The 24,356-nt window shown below is 42.5% G+C and overlaps 1 protein-coding gene across 1 annotated transcript; it reads left to right on the top strand.

Annotated features, from left to right (window-relative positions):
• Window positions 1-24,356, top strand: KRR1 (KRR1 small subunit processome component homolog). The gene is made up of 10 exons (XM_056846514.1): window positions 1-168; window positions 18,506-18,718; window positions 19,778-19,912; window positions 20,203-20,328; window positions 20,417-20,500; window positions 20,903-20,959; window positions 21,397-21,567; window positions 22,606-22,683; window positions 22,788-22,881; window positions 24,188-24,356. The coding sequence occupies exons 1-10, from the start codon at window positions 1-3 to the stop codon at window positions 24,325-24,327; spliced, it is 1,266 nt and encodes a 421-aa protein (XP_056702492.1). The 3' UTR covers window positions 24,328-24,356.

The following is a 24,356-nucleotide window of genomic DNA, read 5'->3' as shown; positions in this document are numbered from 1 at the left end:
ATGACAGTCCCAACCCAGACAGCCGTTCAAACAAGGAGTCCCGACCTGCTGACAGATCGAGAGGTGGTTCCCAGGATTAGGCAAATGCGACCCACATATGCATTGACTCGGCTTACAGACTGGCCTCCGCCGGGCGTCTTAATCGCGCTGCCAAAGAATGAAAAAGGGGTAAAGCCAACCCACTAGATAGCGCTCTGCTAGAGCCACACACACAGTTCACACACGCACTCTGTTCTTTTAGTGTGACAATTTTGTTCGGGTGACTCTTTCAGTCAAAATTCAGAGAATCACCTAAACTTTCCCTTACGTCTGCCCACGGAATACACGCGTGTCAACTTCGTGTTGCATTCACACGTGCAGGGATGCCCACATTCTCCACCAGTAATTTGTTACTGAAACTGCTCTTTAATTGGGGAAATTAGCATGAGCAGCAGCACTAATTTATTTATATAGCGGAATCACCCAATGTATACCAGGGTTGTTTTCAGTGAATCTCAGAATAACAACAGACCAAGGATTTCCAGATTAAAAGTGTTTATATATTCATTCATTCAGTGTTGCAAATACATACATACAAGAAACTAAGAATAAAAAGGACTAGAGACGTTTTCCAAGTGAGAGGATGTCGTTGATTGGGTAACACATTACCGATCTAGAAGTGGAGATGTCCAAAATCCGTGGTTTATAGGTACAAAATAAAATATAGCGGGGGATGGGAGAGGGATATACAGGAGCCTTGAGCCAGCCAGTCACCGGAGGAGGAGGGGTGTGGAGCTCCGCAAAACTCAACACACATGGTAAAAGGAGGGAGAGGTAGGACAGAACCACTATGCCTTGTCGGGGAGGGCGAAATATACCCTTATGTGGGGGTGGGGTGGGGTTGAGATTCCCCAGATGGCTCCTATCTAAAACAATAGGGATCAAAGACTTCGGCTACAGAGATCGGGCAGAGTGACAATTTGTAAACTAAGCTGGCACCAATGATTTGCATATCTCCGGGATGGCTTGACTCGATCTTCTCATGTTCGACAATACCTCAGGAAGGTGTGAATCTCTACACTCCAGGGATGCGGCAGAGGAGTTCTTCCTAGTTGTTAATGCAGATTGCGGTGGATGTTTTTCTCACAGGATACTGGGGGGGGGGAACGGCTAGAGAGGACGACGTGATGCTCTAGCTTCGGTGTTATGGCTTCCCTTTGGATCAGGAGACAATCAGGATCATGGCTTCCCTTTGGCTGGTTCTGCAGGGGTGACCCGGTCTCTTGTCCTGGTAACGCAGTGGAGCGCTAGCCCAGAGCAGCGGGCTATTAACGCTTAGACAGTACAGTGAGTCTCTGAGGTAGTTGCCAAGACCAGGGCGGGAGGTCAGGCAGCGCATGTGGCAACACCATGGACAGCCAAAAAGACAAATAAGTGGGTTCTACATCAAATCAATCCTGAGCTCTCTCCCTAGAAGCTAAAATGACCAAACTAAGGCTATTGTACTTTGATCACAATGTGAGAAGACAAGACTCAATGGAAAAGACAATAATGCTACGAAAAGCTGAAGTCATCAGGAAAAGAGGACCCACCTTGAGATGGATTGACTTAATCAAGGAAGCCACAGCCTTCAGTTTGCAAGACCTGAGCAAGGCTGTTGACAATAGGATGTTTTGGAGGTTGTTAATTCATAGGATCGCCATAAGTCAAAAGCAACTTGATGGCACTTAACACACATACGTTTATATGGACATGTCCAGGACTGAAACTAGGATGTTATCCATGCAAAGCACATGCCCTGCCACTAAGACATTCTAAACACAATTATCCCCTTTTACTAAGTATGTGAAATATTCCATTGACTTAACAGGGAGTACTCACCAGCTTAACTGTAAGTACTCACTTTAAATACTTTTCAGGATTTGGATTTGAGATTGCAGTGGAGCTTCACAGCCTGAAAGGCAACAGAAGTTCAAGTGATTATCCAACAAGCTGTAAATACCACCTGTTGATTATTCTTTATCCTTTGCTATCTCAGGTTACAGCTATGCTCGCTGACAACAGCTGTGTTGTGGAGCATGTGGCTTTATTGGGACCGGATCTCCTATTCTGTAAGCCTGAGAAAATGCCAGGCTGCATTCTGCAGTGCGCTTTGTAAGATGCCTTCTCTGTCTGGTAACTTAGCAGGAAGTCCACTTATTTTAATGTCTGTTTTTGTGGTTTCCAGCGTTCTGATCTGGTCTTTAAGAAACCACTGAATGTGCTGCACTGCGCTGCTAATGGAGCTGTGTTTTTCTCTTGCCAGATACCCTAGGTCTAAGCTGGAATAAATCAAAGGCTTGGCCTAATAAAAAGGTATGTTTTCCATTCACCTTACTGCACAAGGGCCACTGAAGGGAAGGGGTCTCGTGCAAGGAAAAGGCTGGAGAAAGTATTTGTCAGCATAATAAGAAACGAGGTGTCTCCTGCACTTGTCAGAAGGTGACTTGCTGGCACAACCCTTCCTTCAGCATTTCTTTGGTTGTATCAGAGATCCTCCCATAATGAAATTAAAACTACCCTCAACAGAATATAAGGCTGTGTAGAGCACAGCTTTTCAGAGAGGTCATGAGTCCATGGCTATGTTGGGGGAAACAAAATGTCTGAAAGTTACTGAATATTTTTAAATAAGAATTTTATTTCATTTTAATAAAAAATAGAAACAGAATAGGAAATAGATAAATTTATGTATTTATACAGAAAAGTGGAAAAAAAACAATACAAATCAATACAACAGAGGTTCTGGGTGTACATAAAAGTTTTGATAAAATCACCACAATTATTTTTCTATCCTACTTAAAAGATTTTATTATGCCAAGTTTCTACCCTCTTAATATATAGTCCCCTTACAACTCATTCATGAGCCTTGCGGCGGCCGGGGACAGTGTCCCAGCTGCCGCAAGGCTTAAAAAAGCTTTAAAAAAAGAGAATGGGGCTTTTCCCTCCCACAGAAAACAGCAATGTTGCTCCAGGAAAAACCTGGCCCAGCAACACTGTTGGTCAAGGGAGCATTCCCGGGCTGGAGGGGCTTTGGAAGCTGACGACCATCAGCCCCGCCCCCGGGAACGCCCCCTCCCCGCTGGCGCCGCATTTCTCTTCCAGGATTTAGGTTCCGGAGAAACTGAGGCATCGAAGGAGCAGCATGCAGCTCAGTGGCGCCCAGGTGCCCATAGAACTGCCCCCTACCACCAGTGTAAGTGTGCCTCTTTTCTGTGAGGCACTTTCCTGCCACCTCCAGACCAGTGCCTCTTTTCCGCCGCCTCCAGACCAATTTTAGCCCCCTACCTCAGGAATGGGCTGTTAGTTTCTTACTTGTTAGCTTTCTCTATGTTGCTAATATTTTTTAACAATACCACTAAAAAAAATTGAATTAACATCTAGTGCATTCTTCTCTAAAATAAGATTACTTGCCATTACTGCATATTCTGCTAATTTTAACATTAACACTAACTTTTTTTTAGAAAGTTACCTGAAATTTTATTTATGTAAGCCTTAGTTGCGCCAAGGAATGGCTTGATATACTCTAGGCCAAATGATGTCTGGATATGAAAAGATGGGACAGGGCAGTCTATCGGATCAGTTATGAGAAAGCAGGGCCAATTAATTACCTTATTTATCATCAATTTGAACAGGTAGCAACTTGTGTGAACTTGCATGATCAGTGCAATACAGGGGGAAGAAACTCTGCTACTGAACTAGGTATGTTCCAAAACAGGAATATCCTTTTCCTTAAAGCAGCTATTGCAATTTTACACAAGTACCCTTGTACATTGTACTGTCTACACAAGTAAAGTCCATGTTTACAACATTTTAATGATGCCTTTCTACACAATTTAGGCCCTCAAGGCAGCAAACAGTTTAAAAACATAATTAAAAAACACAGGGACAATCAGAGGCCAACTGTGAGTTGCCCAGAGCGAGGCCTCCTTAAATGCTGGGAAGCCGGACCTGAGTGAACATCAGGTCCGGCTATGAGGAGGCCAGCCCCCCCTTGGGACCCCGAGCCTGATTGGCTCGTTTGAACCAGCTCCCAGCCAATAACCTGCCGGCACGCGACCCGGGCGTCAGGTCCAATGCCCCGATTCCTGCCGCTGCTGCCCGTGATGCCGCGGAGGAACCCGGCTCAGCCAGAAGCCCCCCGGGCTCCCCGGTGCCGGCAACCGTCCTGGAGCGGGGGGGGGGACAGGCCCGCCCAGCGCCCTCCACGGCCCAGCCGAGCAACCTTGGGCTCTTCGGTAGGTGAGTCGGTGCCCCGTTTAAAAACATAATTAAAAAACACACAAATATAACAACAATTAAAAACATAAACAGGAAGGATGGTCACAAACAAAACCTTCATTATTTCCACACAGGGTATCTGACCCTAGCTGAGTGTTACCAACCTCCATGAGGGGCCTAGGGTTGCCAATAGGGCTGCCAGGTGCCTGCTGGTGGCGGGCAAACCCCCAGTAAAGTGCCCCTCTGCTCGCTGACCAGCTGAGGGTCGGCGGGCAATCGTGCATGCGCAGGCCCCCGTGCCAGCCGGGAAGCCTCTCTTCTCCCTCCCTCCCCAGAGAGAGCAGGCCGCCCACTGCAGGCCCGCACACCAGCCTCCCCGGGGCGAGCGGGGCGCCCGCTGCAGCCCCGTGCGCCAGGCGGCACTTCTGATTTACAACCAGAAGTGCTGCATCGGCACGCATGCACACACACAACTGAATAGAAACCTCCCGCCGAAGGTGAGTGGGGACCTAGCAACCCTAGTTGCCAGCCTCCTGGTGGAGCCTGGAGAGATCTCAGAATTACAACTGATCTCCATATGATAGAGAAAATGGTTTTTATTCAGCAGGGCTTGTCCTTCTATATGCTTGAAAATTTTGTCCTAATAGTTAGGGTTGCCAAACTCCAGGTGGTTACAATAACAACAGCACGTGGGCTCACTTGGGAAAGAACATTTACTAATACACTGTTTCTGCAGAAGTATACCAGAACTTCTATATAAAATAAACAAAATACAGTCAAATAAATCTAATATCACCAAGTTCAGAAAACACATACACTTCTTGATTTGTCCCCACTGGGAGACAAAATAAAGTTGATTTGTCCCCACTGGGAGCTACAGAATAAAGTCCAAAGTGAGTGAAAACAGTAGTGAGGAAGTCCTTTTTCCTTTCAGTTTCCAATAATCAAGACGCTGGTAGCCCAGCCGAATAAATCCATGAAATTTATAATAGCGAATTGCAGAAATAGTCCACCGAAAACAATCCAAGACGATACCTCTAGATTGGTAATCGTTTTGCACAGAGAAAAGCTTCTTCAGTTGATCTTCTTGTTGTATAAAGGGCAAAAAGCCTCTAGAACAATATTACATGCAGTAACAACGTGCTGTTGTTATTGTAACTACATAGTGTTCAGCACAGGTGATTGTGTTATCTGAGATTGTCTAAACTCCAGGTGGTGGCTGGAGATATCCCATTAATACAACTGATCTCCAGCAACATAAATCAGTTTACCTGGCGAAAATAGCCGTTTTGGAAGGTGGACTCTATGGCATTATACACCTTGGAAGTCCCTCCCCTCCCCAAACCCCACCCTTCTCGGCTCCACCCCAAAATCTCCAGTTTGGATTGTGGTTTTTCTTCCCCTTTCTGTTTTGCCCCTTCAACACAAGAACAGAATGTATGGCTGCTCATTTTTATGGTATACTGCTGGCCATGATACAGAATCTACCTGCCAAAGCTGGTGCTATATACACTGGGGATGAGATACATTCCCCATGGTTTTCTTGATCAAAATATTCCTCCAGTAGGGTTGCCAGCTCTGAGTTGGGGAACACCTGGAGATTTTGGGGGTGGAGCCTGGGGAGGGTGGAGTTTGAGGAGAGGAGGGACTTCATCGGGGTATAATGCCATAAAGTTCACCTTCCAAAGCAGCCATTTTCTCTAGGTGAACTGATCTCTGTTGCCTGGAGATCAGTTTCAGTAGCAGGAGATCTTCAGCCACCACCTAGAGATTGGCAATCCTATCCTCCAGGGTGCTTATGCCTCAGGGAGAGGAAAAACATGGATCTCTAATGTCACATGTTCGTTGGCCTGATGCCAAACTGACTCCCTTTGTAAGTGTGTATATGCAACATACTTTACCTAGCATTTCTAAAGTTACAAAAGGTGTAAACGATATTTCCTTATCACCACGTTTTCTCTAAGATAAGTTATTTTAAAATGTTATCTACTAATTTAGGCTATGTATATCTACAGAGAAGTTGGTAATGTTGATGTAGCAGCAGACAGAAGAAGTGACAGAAAAAGGACTTCTAAAAGGTTTAATAAACAGTCTGACAGATGTAATTTGGTGCCCCAGTCCTTTGAAGAGGTGACCCACTGGCTACTTAGAAGAAGAGAACACAGAGACTTCAAATCTGTCCTCTGTTTAATTAACAGCTGTTATTTACTTGGCTCACTGAAGTCGGAATGAGCTCCAGCTGCCAAATGTATTCAACCAGTAGTGAAGCTGGCCGTTTGAACATTGCAAAATATATTTTAAATTACAAATTATTTCCTGCCTTTTGAATTGGATTAATCGCAAAGATGCATAGTGAGTTTGGCTTTGGGGATCCTCCTTCACCAATAGCTTCCACTTTTCCCTCAAAAAGCCATGAAGTTTTTAGGTAGATGTATCTGGGGCTCCTGTACATGCTGCATGACAAGCAGAAATCTAATAGGTGAAGTTTTACATCACAGGCATCTCAGTAATCTGCACTTATTGAACTTCTGTCTGTTGTGCAGCTGCTGAACCCATATAATATCTAACAGAAAAAAGGGGGCAAAATAGGAAACTCTTGGCAAAACAAATGCTTTTTCCTTTCTCTTACCTACTGTAAAACACACAGCTTGGTCAAACTTCTCTTTTGGAGTTCTGTTGATAAAGTTGCAGAATAATGACTAAATAATAACTATTTAGAAATCACGAACAGTTTATCCATCAAGCTATTCAATCCAAACAGTCACAAGTCTATATTTTAGTTACAGGGGCGGGGGGAGGGATTGTTGCTGAAAATTGCTGGTGTTTTGCTTTTTTTGAGTTAGTTCCTCCACACAAAATTTTATTGATTTAAAATACTTTTATCCCCCACTCTTTGTAAGATTACTCTTGCAGTGCCTTATAAAACAATATAATCAATTAATAAAAAACAGCAATTAAAACTATAAAATATCAACAACAGAAATGTCAATAGTACCAGTAGTAATCTCTTTCAGAACGCTATCAGTTACTATACTAAAGATCCTGAAACTACCCGGGCTTGTCTCCTGCCTGGAAGCATCACTGCATTGCACAGTACCATTACAAAGGCTATCCAATCTATATTCTATGATTCAATCTCAGGGACTGTAAAGAATGAGATAGAAATATCTATGAAATACTTCAACCTAGTCTACCTCAAAGGCCCTGGGAAGTTTACTGAGCTATGACAGTTTCCTAGCAAGCCACTGCTTAGCTTATTGGAAAAGTAAGTTATTTTAAAGGTTAGAAGAGATAGCGTCTATTACCTTTAAAAGCACAGAAGGACCATACCAGGGTGCAACTGCAGCGTTTTGTGCCCTGTTCCTCCACTGGTACTCTCACTCACCATCCTCCCCAGCTAGATGCAGGGTAGTATTAGAGTCCTACTCTCTCCTAGGGTCACCAAGCTCCAACTTGGGCCTTAGGGTTGCCAACCTCCAGGTATTAGCAGGAGATATCCTGCTGTTACAACTGATCTCCAGCCGATAGAGATCAGTTCACCTGGAGAAAATGGCCGCTTTGGCAATTGGACTCTATGGCATTGAGGTCCCTCCCTCCCCTCCCCAAACCCCACCCTCCTCAGGCTCCTCCCCAAAAACCTCTCACCAGTGGCAAAGAGGGACCTGGCAACCCTATTGGGCCTGGAGTTCTCCCAGTACTACAACTGATCACCAGACTATAGAGTTCAATCTCTCTGCAGGAAATGGAAGCTTTGGAGGGCAGAATGTATCACATTGCATCCCACTGAGCTCCCTCCCCTTCCCCAGATCTCCAGGAATTTCCCAAACCAGAGTTATCTAAAATGAGTCTGAGCGCAAAGGCCAGAAAAACACCAGGACAAAAGGTACAGTGATTGCAGGTTCATTTATGCATTTAGTGGCATAAGGACCGTTTCAGGTTTAGGATCGGCCCATCTCAGACATTTGGTCTCCTTGGGAATCTGTTGCAACAGAAGTTTTTCCTGTGGTTATATGACTCCAGTCCTCAAAAAGGCAGAAGTACAGATATGGGAGAGGTGACAATAAATGCATTTTAAAGTGACATCTTTTGGACAGTACACATTGTCTATTATCTTGTTCAGCTAGTGGTTTGTCTGTGACTGAATGTTTCATTTAAATCAACATACATTTTTATTGATCGTGTAGATACTCCAGTAGTTGGGAAATTCAATTACAGTACTGCAGCCACGAAAGATTTAGAACTGGTTAAAAGAGTCCAGGATTGTACTGTAGCTGATTACCTTATTTAACTCTATTTTTCATGAGTAAGAGGCTTGAGTTGCAGTGGCTTTGTCCTGTAAATCTAGCCTAACAATTCCTTTCTACAAAATACTCCAATTACTTAAAGCTCGAATTAGAAGATAACAACAAATGTTTAGCCCAGCATCAATAAATTGAATTGAACAATGACTGCCACCTAGTGGTAGAAAAAAGCCCTCTAAACATAGAGGATGTTGAGAAAAGATTTCTGCTTTTGCCTCTTTATCTTCCACTCCAGACATTACCTGGCAGAGGACAGTTGGATCATTTCCTATTTGCACCAGTTTAATGCTAGTGTGAAAAGCTGGACATTGAAGAAAGCTGATAGGAAGAAAGTAGATTCCTTTGAAATGTGGGGTTGGAGGAGTGTTATGGATACCGTGGACTGCCAAAAAAACAAATCAGGCCTGAACTGACCTTAGAACCTAAAATGGTTAAGCTGAGGCTATCGTATTTTGGTCACATTATGAGAATACAAGAGTCACTGGAAAAGTCAGTCATGCTAGGAATAGCTGAGGGCAGCAGGAAAAGAGAAAGACCCAACATGAGATGGATTGACTCAATGAAGGAAGCCACAGCCCTCAATTTGCAATATCTGAGCAAGGCTGTCAAAGATAGGTCAATTTGGAGGGCACTGATTCATAGGGTCACCATTAGTCGGAACTGATTTGACGGCAGTTAACACACACATACACACAATGCTGTACTTTGGATTTCCAAGGAAGAATTATTCCCAGTTTAGAATCATAGAATCATAGAGTTGGAAGAGACCACAAGGGTCATCTAGTCCAACTCCCTGCCCAATGCAGGAAATTAACAACTACCTCCCCCCCACCATTCCCAGTGACCCCAACCCTCCCCCCACCATGCAGGATCCCACAATCAAAGCACTCCCGACAGATGACCATCCAGCCTCTGCTTAAAGACCTCCAAAGACGGGGACTCCACCACCCTCCGAGTCAGTGCATTCCACCATCGAACAGCCCTCACCGTCAGGAAGTTCTTCCTAATGTTTAGGTGGAATCGCTTTTCTCTTAGTTTAGTCTTCTCTTGACACATTGCAGATTTGCCTTTAATAGTTAATGCTTCACTCCTAAACACACTTACTTATTTCTGAGTAAGCAGGCATAGGATAGGCTGCATACTTGCCTTGCAAATTTTTAATGGGTTTCACTATTTAAAACTATCAAGACTTTCAAGGGCTGGCATTATACCCCATTGAAGTCCCTCCCCTCCCCAAACCCCACCCTTCTCAGGCTCCACCCCCAAAATCTCGTTATTTCCCAACCCAGAGCTGGCAACCCTATAATGCTTTCCATCAGTTTACCTGGAACAGACATTAAACTGTAATTTCCTGGGTCCCTCTGGATCCTTTTTAAAAAAATAGGAGTTACATTGACCAGTCTCCAGTCCTCCAGTACACAGGCTGATCCTAGGGACAAGTTGCATATCTTAGTTAGAAGATCAGCAACTTCACATTTATGTTTTTTAGGATTGATACTCCTAAGGCTCTGCTCCCAAAACCTCCCGCCGGTGGCAAAGAGGGACCTGGCAACCCTATCTCCTGAGCCACATAACGTCTCCTTTCTGACTACCATCCTAGGAGGCTGGCAGCTGGGAATTGCAGCAGCAAGTGCCACTACTTGCCATCCTGAGAGTAATGCTGCTCTCCTCATTGCTCTGCTGTCTGAGGCAGCCTCCACCTGCAGGCAGACGAGTATCAGTGCTACTGCCAGCTGCTTGTGAACCCCACTGTTCACCCAGTCACTCATCCCCAGCTTTTGCTAGGCTCACTTTCATCCTTGCTCATAGTCGGAATCGGAGCAGAGGGTATCAAGAAGGGATTGGAGTCAAAACTGTAGCAGATTACTTTTAACTTTCATTTTGATGAGTAAGAGAAACAGGGACAGAAGGCAGCATGGTATAGTCTGATCTCGTCAGCTTTCGGAAGCTAAGCAGTGTCAGTACTGGGAAGGGAGACCACCAAGGAAGGCTCTGCAGAGGAAGGCAATGGCAAACCATATGCAGCTTAACCAATGAAAGAGCAGCGTGGGCGTGGCTTATTAGTAAGTGCCCCACGGGGCATCTTGCCAACAGTCAAGGGATTCACTTTCCAACAATCAAAGGTAGACATGGAGCTCTAAACAGTGATGCCATCTGGAATTTGTGTAAATGGCACCAGAGTGATCTTGGAATACCTCCCAGAAAATAAGCTAGTATGTCTTTTCCCGAAGTATCAGAGAATGGCACCTGCCCCTCTCCAAGTACCCCCTCTTCCCATTTCCTTCTCTTTAGGAAAAACTGTCATTTCAAAGGGAAAAATCATTGTGCATGGGACAGGATTAGGGTTGCCAACCTCCAGCCGATAGAGATCAGTTCACCTGGAGAAAATGGCCGCTTTGGCAATTGGGCTCTATGGTATTGAAGTACCTCCCCTCCACAAACCTCGCCCTCCTCAGGCTCCACCCAAAAACCTCCCACTGGTGGCAAAGAGGATTCTGGCAACCCTACCCACACATGAGGAACAGTATTTCTTGATAAAATTCCCATAGATTTCTATGTGTCTAAAGCAATGTCTGAAGAAAGAATGCATACTTTATTTGTAGATTATGCATCTCTGTGACTGCAGCTGCTGCTGTAGAAAAAGTATGTTCTGGTGTGTGAAAAAAGGGGAAAGGTCTCTTCTAAAAAGGTCCCTATGACATTTTATTCTTAGAAATCTGCCCAGTTAATTGTAAGTAGCTTTTTTGATCAAACAAAGGATAGTCAATTGATTAACTGAACTGATTAATCAACTAATACATCACTAATTTTAATAATAAGAGAATGTTATACTTTCCCCTCAAGTTGATTGCTGAACACTTGTTTGCAGTACGCATTGTCACAGAAGAGACTAATCATTTTAAAGAGCTGAATGTTGCTGATAGGCTTTGTAACAGAGTTCAGGAAGTCTTCCTATTCTGCCTGCAAATAAAAGAAGACTGAAAAACTGCTTGGTATGCATACAAGAACTCGCCACCAAACCATCAGCAGGATCAGCAGATTTTGTACTTCAGAGACCAAATTGAATATTCATGTGTGTTCTTTCAAAGCCCTCCAGGTTAGAGTTGAATCTAATATACTGGAGTTGTAACCTTTTCACAATTACAAGGATATGAAAGCTTCTATATGATTCATTGGACACTAGGAAATTGTAATGGAGAAGATAATCTGTATAGCTCACATAAACGAATCGTGCAAGAAAGGAGTCTCGTGGTGCCCCAAGTAATCACATTTTAAAGGACAATATAACCTACAAAAGCAATGTGATCATCTGGTACATTAAACAGCCCATTTCCAACAAACTGGCTATGTGTGAAATAATCATAAAGTTCATAACAGGAAGAGAAATGTAAATTTCTCAGGAATATATAATAACCTGGATAGCAAAGTAGTATACAGAAGGGAAACACACTAACAAGACTCTGCATTTGCTGTAGAATCTCTGACCGATTAATCTCTCTATTACTGAGTTTCAAGAAAGGAAAATGTTACAATGGTAGACACTGTGTAATGCTTGGCCTGTAAAATGCACTATGTGGGGCTGCCTTTCATAACCGTTAGCTTCAACTATGGTTCCCAACCTTAGGGTGGGACCTGGAGTTCTCCCAGAATTCCAACTGTAGACCACAGAGATCAGTTTCTCTGTAGGAAATGGCAGCTTCAGAGAGTGGACTGTATGCTTGAAAATATGCTGAAGGCCAAAGACCAGTTGGGAATTGAGAGAAGGATGGGACTGCAGTTGGCTGACATCCATATACATGTTTTTAAAGTGGATTTTTCTCCTTAACACTGAGAAAAAAAACATGAAATGAATTATGAGACTTTTTTTTAGGTTGACTGGAACATGTGAAGGGCAACCAGTTATACCAGCACAAATATCTAGGAGCAAAGGGTTAGTATGGCATACAGAACGTACAGAACATAGTATGGCATACAGAAGCCTACAAATGATGTAAGTGTCAGAGATTACCTTTCGTTTGCCTTTTGGTTCCCTTTTGGTTCTTCACTGAATGTCTTCTGAGTCCTTTGCCTAGCCATGCTTGGGCTGGCCCGTATAAGCGATCAGGCTCCTGACATGAGTTAGGCCAGTGTTCGCATGTTTACTTTGATGTTTCTTTGCTCTGAGATTCCCACTCCTTGTTCCTTCCCCCTCCCTTTGCTCCGACCTTGAGTAGCTAGCGAGCAATGCCGTGTTTAGGCTCCTGTCTCCCTCCTTCCTCCCATGCCTCATTATCTATCTGTTTCCCAGGCCGTTTAAACCTTCAGCTGTGATGTAATCATGTAACCATGCTTTAAGTTATGCCTTGTAGTCTTGCCCGTCATTAGTAGCTTTGAAACTGCAAGTTGCCTTAGCTTGACCTGTTGCTTCTACAATAAAGTTTACCTGCTTCTGACTTGGCTGTCTGAGCGAGTGGCTTTTTGGGAATTGCCCAGGCTGGCTGGAGAACCTGACAGTAAGGGGAGAGAGAGAAAGGTGAGGGGAAAGTGATATGAAGGACATTTTAATGTAAAATTTGAATTTCTAAGAGGAAGTGAAGGGAAATTCCTGCAGATTTGGGAGTGGAGGCTGGGGAGGGCAGGGCTTGGGGAGGAACCTCTGCAGGATATAATGCCATAGAGTCCACCCTCTAAAGCAGCCACTTTCTCCAGGGGAACTCTGTCATCTGGAGATCAGCTGTAATTCCAGGAAATCTCCAGGTCCTACCTGGAGGTTAGCAACTCTAGGAAGAGACCTCACAGGAAAGGGGAGTTGTAGGAGCTAACACTTGATCCGGGCATGACATCACAGAATATCACATCCCTGCTGAGATTCCTGATCCACCCTCCCCAAACACCACCCCTAAATCTATACAACTAAACCACTCACAAAACTCTATACTCAGTACAAATCGCCAAATGTATCTCACAATCTAGAGTAAACAAAGGCTTTTCAAAAACCCTGGCCTGAAAATATGGGAGCATTTGTTGGTTGAAGAGGGGTCCAAGAAAGCAGAAACACTCCACTTTTGGGGAACTAGCTTTATCTTCTCTCCTACCCCATGTAAAGGTGAACAGAGCCCCCCCAAAAAAGGTTAAAGACAGAAATATTCCCATCTTCTCCATTTCATTTTCTCTAAAGCAGATCCCAGGATACCAAAATCAATAAGTTCCAACGTTTGAGCCACAGGCCTCTGCTCCCCCCCCCCCACACACACATACACACAAAACGCACATAGCTAAACCTAAACTGGCGGACAGGCATATTCATATACTGCTCTACGCCGATGATGAGGTAATTTTTTCAAGAACCCCAGTAGGTCTAAGGAGGGCGCTTATGAGAGTGGCAACGTTTTGCGAGAAGGAATGCTTGATGATTAACTACGTAAAACAAAAGTCATGGCCTTTGGTAGACGTCCTAAATATAGGAGGTGGAGCATTAATGGCCACATGCTGGAACAGGTAACCCAATATAAATATCTTGGAACGACAATCCAGGCATCTGGTTCCAAGTTGGCCCATAATACCCATGTAGCCAATGTGGGGGAAAGATCAGCTTGATTAATAATCAATTTCCTCCAGAACAAAGGAGCACATTATATTCCAGCAGCACTTAATAGAGAACTTTTAATTGAAAATATTAATTTATTATGGGTTTATAACTTTGTTTCGTGGACCTTAATTTAATTCTCGCGGACCCCTGGGGGTCCATGGACCCCCGGTTGGGAACCAGTGGTTTAGAAACTGGTATGGTGAAGATGGAGGCAAGGATTGTCCTGTCCTCGATTTATCTTTGGCTAAAAATTAACTTCAACCCTAAGGGCCTTCTTCCACTGATCCTTTGTGACACCTTTAGGTCAAAATGGGTGATAGCCATAGAAGACAAATTAAATAACTTGGGTTTTACAACCCTAGCACTACTTCAGTTAGGGTAGGAACAAGCTAAGTTAATTATATCCCAAAGGATTAAAGACATAGAGAGACAAGCAGATTTAGCAAGGGCGCCTCTATTCATGGCACCCCTCCATTCTAAATACATCCTAGCACCAGCAGCCTATCTTCACTATTTAGAGATAAATAATTATAGAAGGGCCTTTACCCTGGCCAGATGTGCAGCCTTACCTTCTGCTATGCTAGAGGGGAAATTTAAGAAGATACCCTGGGAGGAGAGATTTTGCCCCTGCAAATCAGGGGCCTTAGAAACTATTGAACATGCTCTCCTGAACTGCAATTTTTATACATTACCCCGTTCGAAGTTTATTGAGCCCCTCTTATCGAGAATGGGACCTGACAGGGCAGGAGAAAGGATTGAGATGCTCCTACAAGGGGATAATCCCTCAATCACTCTTCAGGTTGCGAAATTTTGCATGGCAGCAATGAAAATCCCACGCCATAGAACAGCCTTTTAGCACAATTGACAGATGTGTCTTGGTTGTAATTTTCTTTTTAAATGTTATAAGCATCAGACTGTAATTCTTTGCGCGTAAGAATTTATTAGTCCATGTTTCGTGTTTTATCTTCTTTTATCTGGCTAAGGGCCGTAAATAAATTATCTATCACATAGCTAAAGACACAAATATTCCCATCTTCTCCATTTCATTTTTCTGTAAAGCTGCAAGTCCCAGGATACCAAAATCACTTTAACTTCTAGTACATTGTCTGTTTCAGTGATCCATAGGTTGAGAGTAGGGGTTTTAGGAAGAACTTCTAAAGATCCCTCCCAAAAAATAAAGTAAGACAGTGGAGGGGTGTTCCTGTGTGGCAAGGGAAATGTCCCAAAGTCCCAGAGAAAGAAAAGCGGAGTTGGCAGCCTTAGCAATGAAATTTGGAACTGGCCCTGCATCTTGGACCACTATCAGAGGCAAAGTGGTTGGCTATTAGAAACAGAACCATCTCAGTGCTGGCACGTTGGCTGGGGAACTCCCTGCCTCTGGCAGCTTATCTAGCACCAGGCAAAAACTTTTATTTTTGTCAAGACTTCGGGAAAATTGCTTCGTCTCTTTCGCCCCAATCTCAATAATATTGTAATTTCTTTTGATTAGTTGATGTTTGGCTGATGATTACTTGCTGGACTTTACTTGTGCGTGTGTGTATGTGTGCGAGTGTGCTGTCAAGTCACAGCTGACTTATGGCGACCCCGTAGGGGTTTCAAGGCAAGAGGCATTCGGAGGTGGTTTGCCATTGCCTGCTTCTGCATGGGCGGACAGAATTCTGAAAGAACTGTGACTGGCCCAAGGTCACCCTGCGGGCTTCATGTGGAGAACCGGGGTGCTGAACCCAGTTCTCCAGATTAGAGGTGCTTAGGCCGCTGTCATTGTTTTATTGTGTGATCATATATTTTAAACCATTTTAGGTAAACAATTATGGTTGCTTACAATCGTTTAAATTAATAAGTAAAACTTCAGTATATGGTCAGCTCCGTTCATATAGTTGGGCAACTGATAGAATGGTATAATTCTGTTTAGGATTTCACTAAGTATATTGCACCCTTTCCCAAAAGGAGCCTCTCAGAATTCAGGGAAGCTTCAGAAGCAGAGTCCACCTCTGAATGTGACTGGGTATGCATGTGCACAAGCAAGTATTTTCTTAGCCCTTCAACAGCAAACAAAAGGACAAGGAAGACTTTTGGTACAGTGCTGTGTAGTGGTTGGACTAGAATCTGGGTGTACCTGGTTTGAATCCCCACTCTGCCATGGAAGCTTGCTGGGTGACCTTGAGTCAGTCATACACTCTCAGCCTAACCTACCTTACAGGGTGGTTGTGAGGATAAAATGCCACTCTGAGTCCCCATTGGGAAGAAAGGTGGGGTATAAAATAAGTAAAAAAATAAATATTACATCAACAGACTGAGGTCTTGCAGACTAAGGGCCATTGCTTCCTTTATAGAGTCAATCCATCTCATATTGGGTCTTCCTCTTTTCCTGCTGCCTTCAGCTTTTCCTAGCATTATTGGCTTTCCCAGTGAGTTAGTGTCATCTGATGATGTGACCAAAATACAATAGCCCCTTGGTTCTTGTAGGTTATCCGGGCTGTGTGACCGTGGTCTTGGTATTTTCTTTCCTGACGTTTCGCCAGCAGCTGTGGCAGGCGAAACGTCAGGAAAGAAAATACCAAGATCACGGTCACACAGCCCGGATAACCTACAAGAACCAATGAACTCTGACCGTGAAAGCCTTCGATAATACAATAGCCCGTTTAGTAATTTTAGCTTCTAAAAAAAGCTCAGGCTTGATTTGATCTAGAACCCACTGATTTGTCTTTTTAGCAGTCTACGGTATGTGTAAAACTGTCCTCCAACACCACATTTCAAAGGAATCAACTTTTTTCTTCATTGTCCAACTTTCACACCCATACATAGTAATGGGGAATACAATGGCATGAATTAACTTGATCCTGTAAATAAAACCCACATTCATAACAGAATTTTTAAGGGGGACTGAATCCCACTGGGTGGTAGAAAGAGCCAAGCACCTCCCCGCGTTGTGAAATCGGCCACTATCGTCTGCATTTAAAGACAAAACAAAAACTCCCCTAAATCTCCTCTGAAATGAAGAATATTTAGAGCCCCCAACAGATCTACACTAGGTTGCGACCACCGCATCAACACATAAAGAACCACATGTCAAGCAGTTAGTTTTCTATTCAGGGAACTACACAGCCCACAATGCACCTTTACACAACAACAACCCCCCCCATCGTATCATAGACAACAGTTGCAGTATTCAGTAACGCTTCCGGTCTAAATTGGTATAGAGATGTCAAAAGACAGAGCGTCGTCACGCCTCGCCAATAGAGAAACAAGGCGGGCGGCGCCTTTCGGTTTCAACCGGAAGTCTGGCTGCGGGGACAGCTTCCCCTCTCCAGCCCGACCGCGGCATTACAGCAAATCTTAACCGTAACTAGAAGACTACATTTCCCAGAGCGCTTTGCGTGCCGGAGTGTCGCAGAGGCGTTTCCGGGGCATCGCTTAGAGGGGAGGTTCTTGGTCGGGGTGAAGAGAGCGGCATGGCGGATCTCGAGGAGGCTGAGCTTGGCAAGGGGCTCAAGACCCTCCTCAACAAGAAAGCTAGGAAAGGTAGGGCGTTTCCCCCCCCCTATCTGCAGCCTCGTAATGCTCAATTTGAGTCTGCCTGCCTGTTATTTTGCATTACTCCGTTTTTCTAAGGAGTTCAGGGTTGCACGTGCGGTTCACCCTTCCCGTTTTTATCCTTGCAATAGCCCCGTGAATAATAGCCCACAGTTGACAAACTTCTGGAGATTTTGGGACGGAGCCTGGGGAGAGGGGAGGGAGCTCAGCAGGGATGTGATGCCATAGAGCCCCTCCCCCCCCCACACACACACACGCTCATACCATGAAGCTGCTATTTTCGCCAAGGGAACCGATCTATGTGCTTTGCACATCAGTTCTAAATCTCGGGAAGTTCTTGGACCCACGGGGAGGTTGGTTACCCTACTTGTGAGGTGATTAGGCTGAAACAGAACAATTGGCTCACTGTCAACCATTCCTTGTCATGGCTGAGAAGGTTGCCTCTGTAGCTTCTGCCAGTTTTCTTTCTTGGAAGGAAAGAAAGGCAACAAGAGTAAGTGTTCTGAAAGAGGCTTTTGCTTTTGCTTTTGTTTTGTCCAAGGGGACAAACAAAGAGGGTACATGTATGCATTCAGTTTGCTGGCACATACCAGGTATGACAGAGGAAGGCGGAAGAAGGAAGAGGGTGGGTGACAGGAACAATATGGGGGAGACCTCTTCAAAGGACAATTTACTGACTGAATATATTGGAAATTATCTCTGATGATGCTACAACATGCTGTCTTGTACTGAATTTGTGTTAATGTGTGCTTCTAGAAGCACAGTCCTTTTCTCACATTGAATCTCAGTATTCAGAGCAGTAATTATGGCAGATTTCTGTCTCTTAACTCCCTCCCTTTTCTTTTTTTGTTTAAGTAGGGAATAGTGTTCAAGTATTTTTAAAATCTGTGTGCTCTTAACAGTAGATGAATCTGAGCTTCTCACTGTTCCTGATGGATGGAAAGAGCCACCCTTCACAAGAGAAGATAATCCTAAAGGACTTCTGGAAGAAAGCAGCTTTGCCACACTCTTCCCAAAATACAGAGAAGCTTACTTGAAAGAATGTTGGCCGTTGGTCCAGAAAACATTGAATGAACATGTAAGAATACCTCTGGAGATTCACAAAGTATAGGGTTAAAATTTTTAGATTGCTGAGGAAAAGATGAAATATGATGTAGTTGGTATGTAGCTTGGAAGAGAATTCTAAAACTATACATCAATCTCCACTTCTGTAAATGGAAATAGACAGATGTGTTTGTAATAATGCATTTTTAAACATCACTATTTTCATATCATAGTGTTTCCTTCAGTACCCAGGTAGCTTTGAGCTTAATCATCCTGCATTGTTTGATGGAAACATCCTGCTGTAATGTCTGTGTGAAGTTAGTGGTTGTATTTGCAGGTTGAATGGGTATTTGGCAAGGATACTATTAATTTTAAAGTTATTTCTGTGTGTGTGTGTTTAAAGTGCTGACAAAAGCGCCATGTGTAAAGCAACTGACTTATGGCCACCCCGTGGGGTTTTCAAGGTAATAGACATTCAGAGGTGGTTTACCATTGCTTGCCTCTGCGTCCCGCCTCTGATATTCCCTGGATGTCTCCCATCCTTTCCTCCCTTCCTTAGAAGCTCCTTGATTCATAAATGTATAGCAGCATGATTCTAAATCTATTGTTTAAGAGGTCTCCCATCCAAATACTTGTCAGAGTTGAGGCTGAGAGTGGGTGACTGGCCCAGAGCACTCAACAAGCTTCCATGGCAGAGTGGGGATTCAAACCTAGGTTTCCCAGATCCTATTCTGACACCTTAACCACTATACCACGCTGGCTGTCTATTTCAGCTTGCAACTCCTGAAGTTATTGCCATAAACTTTATTGTAATTTAATTGCTTCAGTATTCAAGGTCTATTCTGATAATGCAGGATAATGCTGCTGCAGTTGTCTTGTTTGTGGGCTTCCTAGAGGCACCTGGTTGGCCACTGGGTGAAGAGACTGCTGGACTTAATGGACCTTGCTCTGATCCAGCATGGCTTTTCTTATGTTCATGTTGTCAAAAATATCTAGCACATAATGGTTTCTGGCTGTTCAGAAACTGTTCTGATTTCTGTGTAAACCATTAATTGTGCACTATTTCTCTCATTCTCTTTCTCGCTTGTTACAGCATATAAATGCAGCTTTAGATTTAATTGAAGGAAGCATGACTGTCAGCACAACAAAGAAGACCTTCGACCCATATATAATCATCAGAGCCAGAGATTTAATAAAGCTTTTAGCAAGAAGTGTTCCATTTGAACAGGTTTGTGCAGTTATAAGTCAACGTTTATACTATGCTGTGCCCTCTTAAATTGCTTGAATTTTATTTTCTTGTTTTTTCTGTTTTGTTTGAAGTCTTATCTATAGATTAAGGAAGATCAGAAACACATTCATGTTTCCTTAAAAACAATAATGAAAGTGTACTGGTAGACTAATTTGATTTAGAATATAATTTTCAGAATAGTTTCTTACTGCTAAGAAAATGATTTCAGTAATATTCCTGCCTATATTTCCAGCTGGTTTAAATTGATTCTGTCTGATTTTTCCACTCAGGCTATACGTATTCTTGAAGATGACACTGCATGTGACATCATTAAAATAGGCACCCTGGTGAGAAACAGGGATAGGTTTATAAAAAGAAGACAAAGGCTTATTGGTCCCAATGGTTCTACTCTCAAGGTGGGCATCTTATAAATTTAATAATCCTCAAGCCCTCAGCTTCAAGAATTATAAGATTAATTGTCTACTATATCTTGTTCTGATGTAGGCTCTGGAACTCTTAACAAACTGTTACATTATGGTTCAAGGGAACACTGTATCAGCTCTTGGTCCTTATGGTGGCTTAAAAGAGGTAAGATCTCTTTTTCGGAAGAGAGCCCTTTTTGGAAATTCAGCCAAGTTGTAATACTAATTTGCCCTGTTTGTAATTATTTTTCTCATACTTTCAAGCTTTATCTGTCTTCAAAATTCCAAAAATGCCCTTGGGCTCAACCAAGTTTGGGACTGCTGACCTGAGCAAATGTGTAGCATGCCACTTAGGGAAAGAGTGCCAATCAGTTTGCTTTGGCATCAGTACTTCCACATGCACAGCTGATTGTGTCAGCCTATGGGATCAGTTCTTGCTTGTTCCAAATTAATGGTTGATTCTACTTGATAGTTTTGAACCACCGTCTTGTTCAGGAGGCTTTAAAATGAGGTTTAGAAATTGCTATTCAACTGTCATCAGGAATAAATTGTCTTGTGTTACATTTAGGTTAGAAAAGTTGTTCTGGATACAATGAAGAATATTCACCCTATATATAACATCAAGGTGAGTCCAGGTTTTTTTTATGCTACAAGATATTTCTCTTAAGACTTAATTTGGCATCTCTTTACTTTTAGCCTTATAATTTCATCAGATGTGCCACTGCTTACTCTTTTAAACAATTTTCTTGTAATGATTTGTTTTGATAGAAGATCAGCTTGGAAGCAGAATTCAAATAACAGGAAAAATTGGGGTTTTTTCTCTCTGCTTTTTGGCACATAACTAGTTGTATTGAAAATATTCCAAAGCATTGTTATGTTTAATAATTTGATGCTTTGGTCACCTTAAGAGGTTGTGATAACCTCTGGCAGTATATACTATAATGAAGTGAAGTAATCTTACAGTATTCCTCGAAGTCTTCTGATTTCCCTGTCTTGAGTTGATGGGCGTTTAAGGGGATGATATGATCTGACTGAATCGTTGGTATTTTCATGTGGCTGAAGACGCTGATGATTAAGAGGGAGTTGCTAAAAGATCCAGAATTAAGAAAGCAGAGCTGGGACCGGTTTTTGCCTAAATTCAAACACAAGAATTTGAACAAACGGAAGGAACCAAAGAAAAAAACTGTGAAGAAAGAATATACTCCCTTCCCACCTCCACAACCAGAGAGTCAGGTGTGTGAAAATTCCTTAGTATTGCACAGAATAAAAGAGGTTTGAAATAAATTTATTGTTCATTAGTTATTTGGAGGTGTATAAAGCGAATACCTTCAAAGGGAAGCCAAATTTTTAAGAGACAGCATATTTATTTAAAAGTAGATGTTATTATGACCAAAAAGATGAATGTCTTCCTAAACATGGGCAGTAGTAGTAGTAAATTTCTGGCAGGGTATGAGCTTTCATGAGTCACAGCTCACTTCTTCAAAAGTATCTGAAGAAGTGAGCTGTGACTCACGAAAGCTCATACCCTGCCAGACATTTTGTTAGTCTTTAAGGTGCTACTGGACTCTTTTCTACTGCTCTTTTCTGCTGCTGCAAATTAACATGGCTACCGATTGCATTCCTAAACATGGGTGAGAGTTAAAATAATTGTGCTATCAAATGTCTCCATGGAGAAATAGTCCCCACCATTTGTTTTAATCAGAATGCCATATGAGAAAGTACTGGAAAGCTGGGAGTCTATTTCCTAGCACATATCAAGTGTCATGATTCTGCAGTGTCACACTATTTTTAAAACTAACCTTTCCTAAGATGTTGCCTGGTCAGAAGTCTTACCTTTTGTTATTATAAAAATTGGTTTAATTTAAGGTATGTCTTAGCTATTTTCCCTCGATAACAGCACTACTAATGGTGTCTTTGATATTTCTTGAGTAGTTTATGCCTCTGTGTCATACAGGTCTTACTGATGTTTACAAACCTTTCTGTTCTCGAGGAAGCGAAAATAGGTGTCAAATTTTTAGAATACATTTTCAAAACAATATGTACATGGTTGTAGTGTTTTGCTGTTATTTATTAAAAGTGCAACTTCCCCATTACCTGTTGAACACAAATGGTTTATTTAATTCACATTGTTGATTGCCATGTGTTGAATTGGTTCTGGCTGATAGTGTTCAAAGATCCATGAATTATGATGTTTGCCTTCTAGTTGTTTTTTCTGGTGTTTCCAGTGCAGTATTTCTCAGCATGAAACATCTTTAATCATGATTTTTGCAGATTGATAAAGAGCTGGCAAGTGGTGAATACTTCTTGAAAGAAAGTCAAAAGAAGCGTAAGAGAGTAGAGGAGATAAAGGTAAGATCTCTGACTTCTCCCCAAGTAATTTTAAAATTCGTATCTACTGGTAATTTTGAGTGTTAACTATATGAAATTTTGGGCGTTTTTTTTTAAAAACTTAGGCAAAACAAGCAGAAGCAATTAGTAGGAGACAAGAAGAAAGAAACAAAGCTTTTATTCCACCTAAGGAAAAGCCAGTTATAAAACCAAAGAAGGGTAAGATTGATTTCCATTAACTTTTACAACCTCTGGTAATTTGTTTCAGTGATAGTTTTTCTTCTTCTTCTGGTTTTAGTATACAGAGCTGCTGGTTGAGGGGAAAGTATTTTGGCTTGCTATCTGTGGCATGAATTAACACTTTGGGCTCTTGTGTTGAGAGGCTGTAAATATTGGCTCTCTCATCCTTCGTTCAAGGAGTTAAAGGCAATATTCAGGTCTGTTCCTTCCCCATTGCAACCTCACAACAACTCTGGGTGACCCTGGATGATAATGTGACTGGCCTAGGGTCACCCAGTGAGTTTTGTAGCAGTGTGGGGATTGGAACATGGGTCTCTCAGATCCTAGCCAGCCACTCCAGCCACTACATTACACTGGCTTTCTAATCACTCTTGGAAAACAGAGCAGAGAAAAGTGAAGCAAGTGATTTATATAGCTCATAAAGAGTCATTCAGAAGTTCAGAATGACAAAAAGGAATTTTTTAAAATAAAATTTCATTTTAATCACAAAGGAATGGATTACTCCTTTTAAAAAAGTACAAATACTGAAATGTTCAGTTTCCTTGATTGGAGCTTTTGTAAATTACAGGACAGGATTCTAGTACTAATAAATCCTGCCCTCACAAAAAAATATGCAAAACATTAATTCAGACAATTTCATTAAGTTGGATTTTTATCCAGCCCTCCATCCAAGTTGGATTTTTATCCAGCCCTCCATCAAGGTGACATTCCTGGTCTTTCTCCCCTCTTCCATTTTACTTCCATAGCAACGCTAAAAGATGGTTTATCCTGAGAGAGAGTGGCCCAAGATCACATAGCAATATTTATGGTGGAATGGGAACGTGAACCCAGATCTTTCTCCTGGTAGTCTGACATTCTAATTATTGCCTTGCATGATGTCCTCAAACTAATAAATACTTAAGCATATTGACACTTTGAAAGCCAGCTAATAATCTCCGTTCGGATGCCCATGTATTATGGAAGAAAATAAAACTAGGCTAAATCTGAAATGGCTGTGCTGCTTAGAATTTATCAAGAATATTTAATTTTGATTAGCACAGGGCTGTTTCAAATGTCATGCTGAGTATTCTTGTAACATTCGTGCATCAGATCTGTGGCCTGAAAGGATGTGGGTCTGGTGTGATAATCTTGCAGGCATAGGCATCAGCCACCTGTTGAAAAGTAACACCAAGCTGATCTGTTTTCTTAGTATGCCTGGCATCATGTTTAAACTAGTTGACCGAATGTAATGTTTGTATCTGTTGCATCCTAGAAGTACAATCTGTAATTTTTCCCTATTGTGTAGTTTCTGCTGCAACAAAAATTGATCTGGAGGCTATTAAGAAAAAGGTGAAAACGGCAAAGAAGAAGAAGTTGGGAGCACTTCCTGTTGAGGAAGTTAAATTAAAAATTGCAGCAGATGAAAAGAAGAAGAAAAAGAAATGATTTTTAAAGAGCGTAGCCTTTTCCATGGT

Source organism: Euleptes europaea, chromosome 3 (genome assembly GCF_029931775.1).
Source record: "Euleptes europaea isolate rEulEur1 chromosome 3, rEulEur1.hap1, whole genome shotgun sequence".
Classification (NCBI taxonomy): domain Eukaryota; kingdom Metazoa; phylum Chordata; class Lepidosauria; order Squamata; family Sphaerodactylidae; genus Euleptes; species Euleptes europaea.
The sequence above is the reverse complement of the archived record's forward strand: the minus strand, read 5'-3'. Positions and strand labels throughout refer to the sequence as shown.

Excerpts from the sequence above, each read along its gene's own strand:
- KRR1 (XM_056846514.1), top strand. The coding sequence starts at position 1 with ATGACAGTCCCAACCCAGACAGCCGTTCAAACAAGGAGTCCCGACCTG. Across the intron at positions 169-18,505 it reads TGCCAAAGAATGAAAAAGGG|TGTTCAAGTATTTTTAAAAT; the intron begins GTAAAGCCAACC and ends AGTAGGGAATAG. Across the intron at positions 22,882-24,187 it reads AGTTATAAAACCAAAGAAGG|TTTCTGCTGCAACAAAAATT; the intron begins GTAAGATTGATT and ends CCTATTGTGTAG.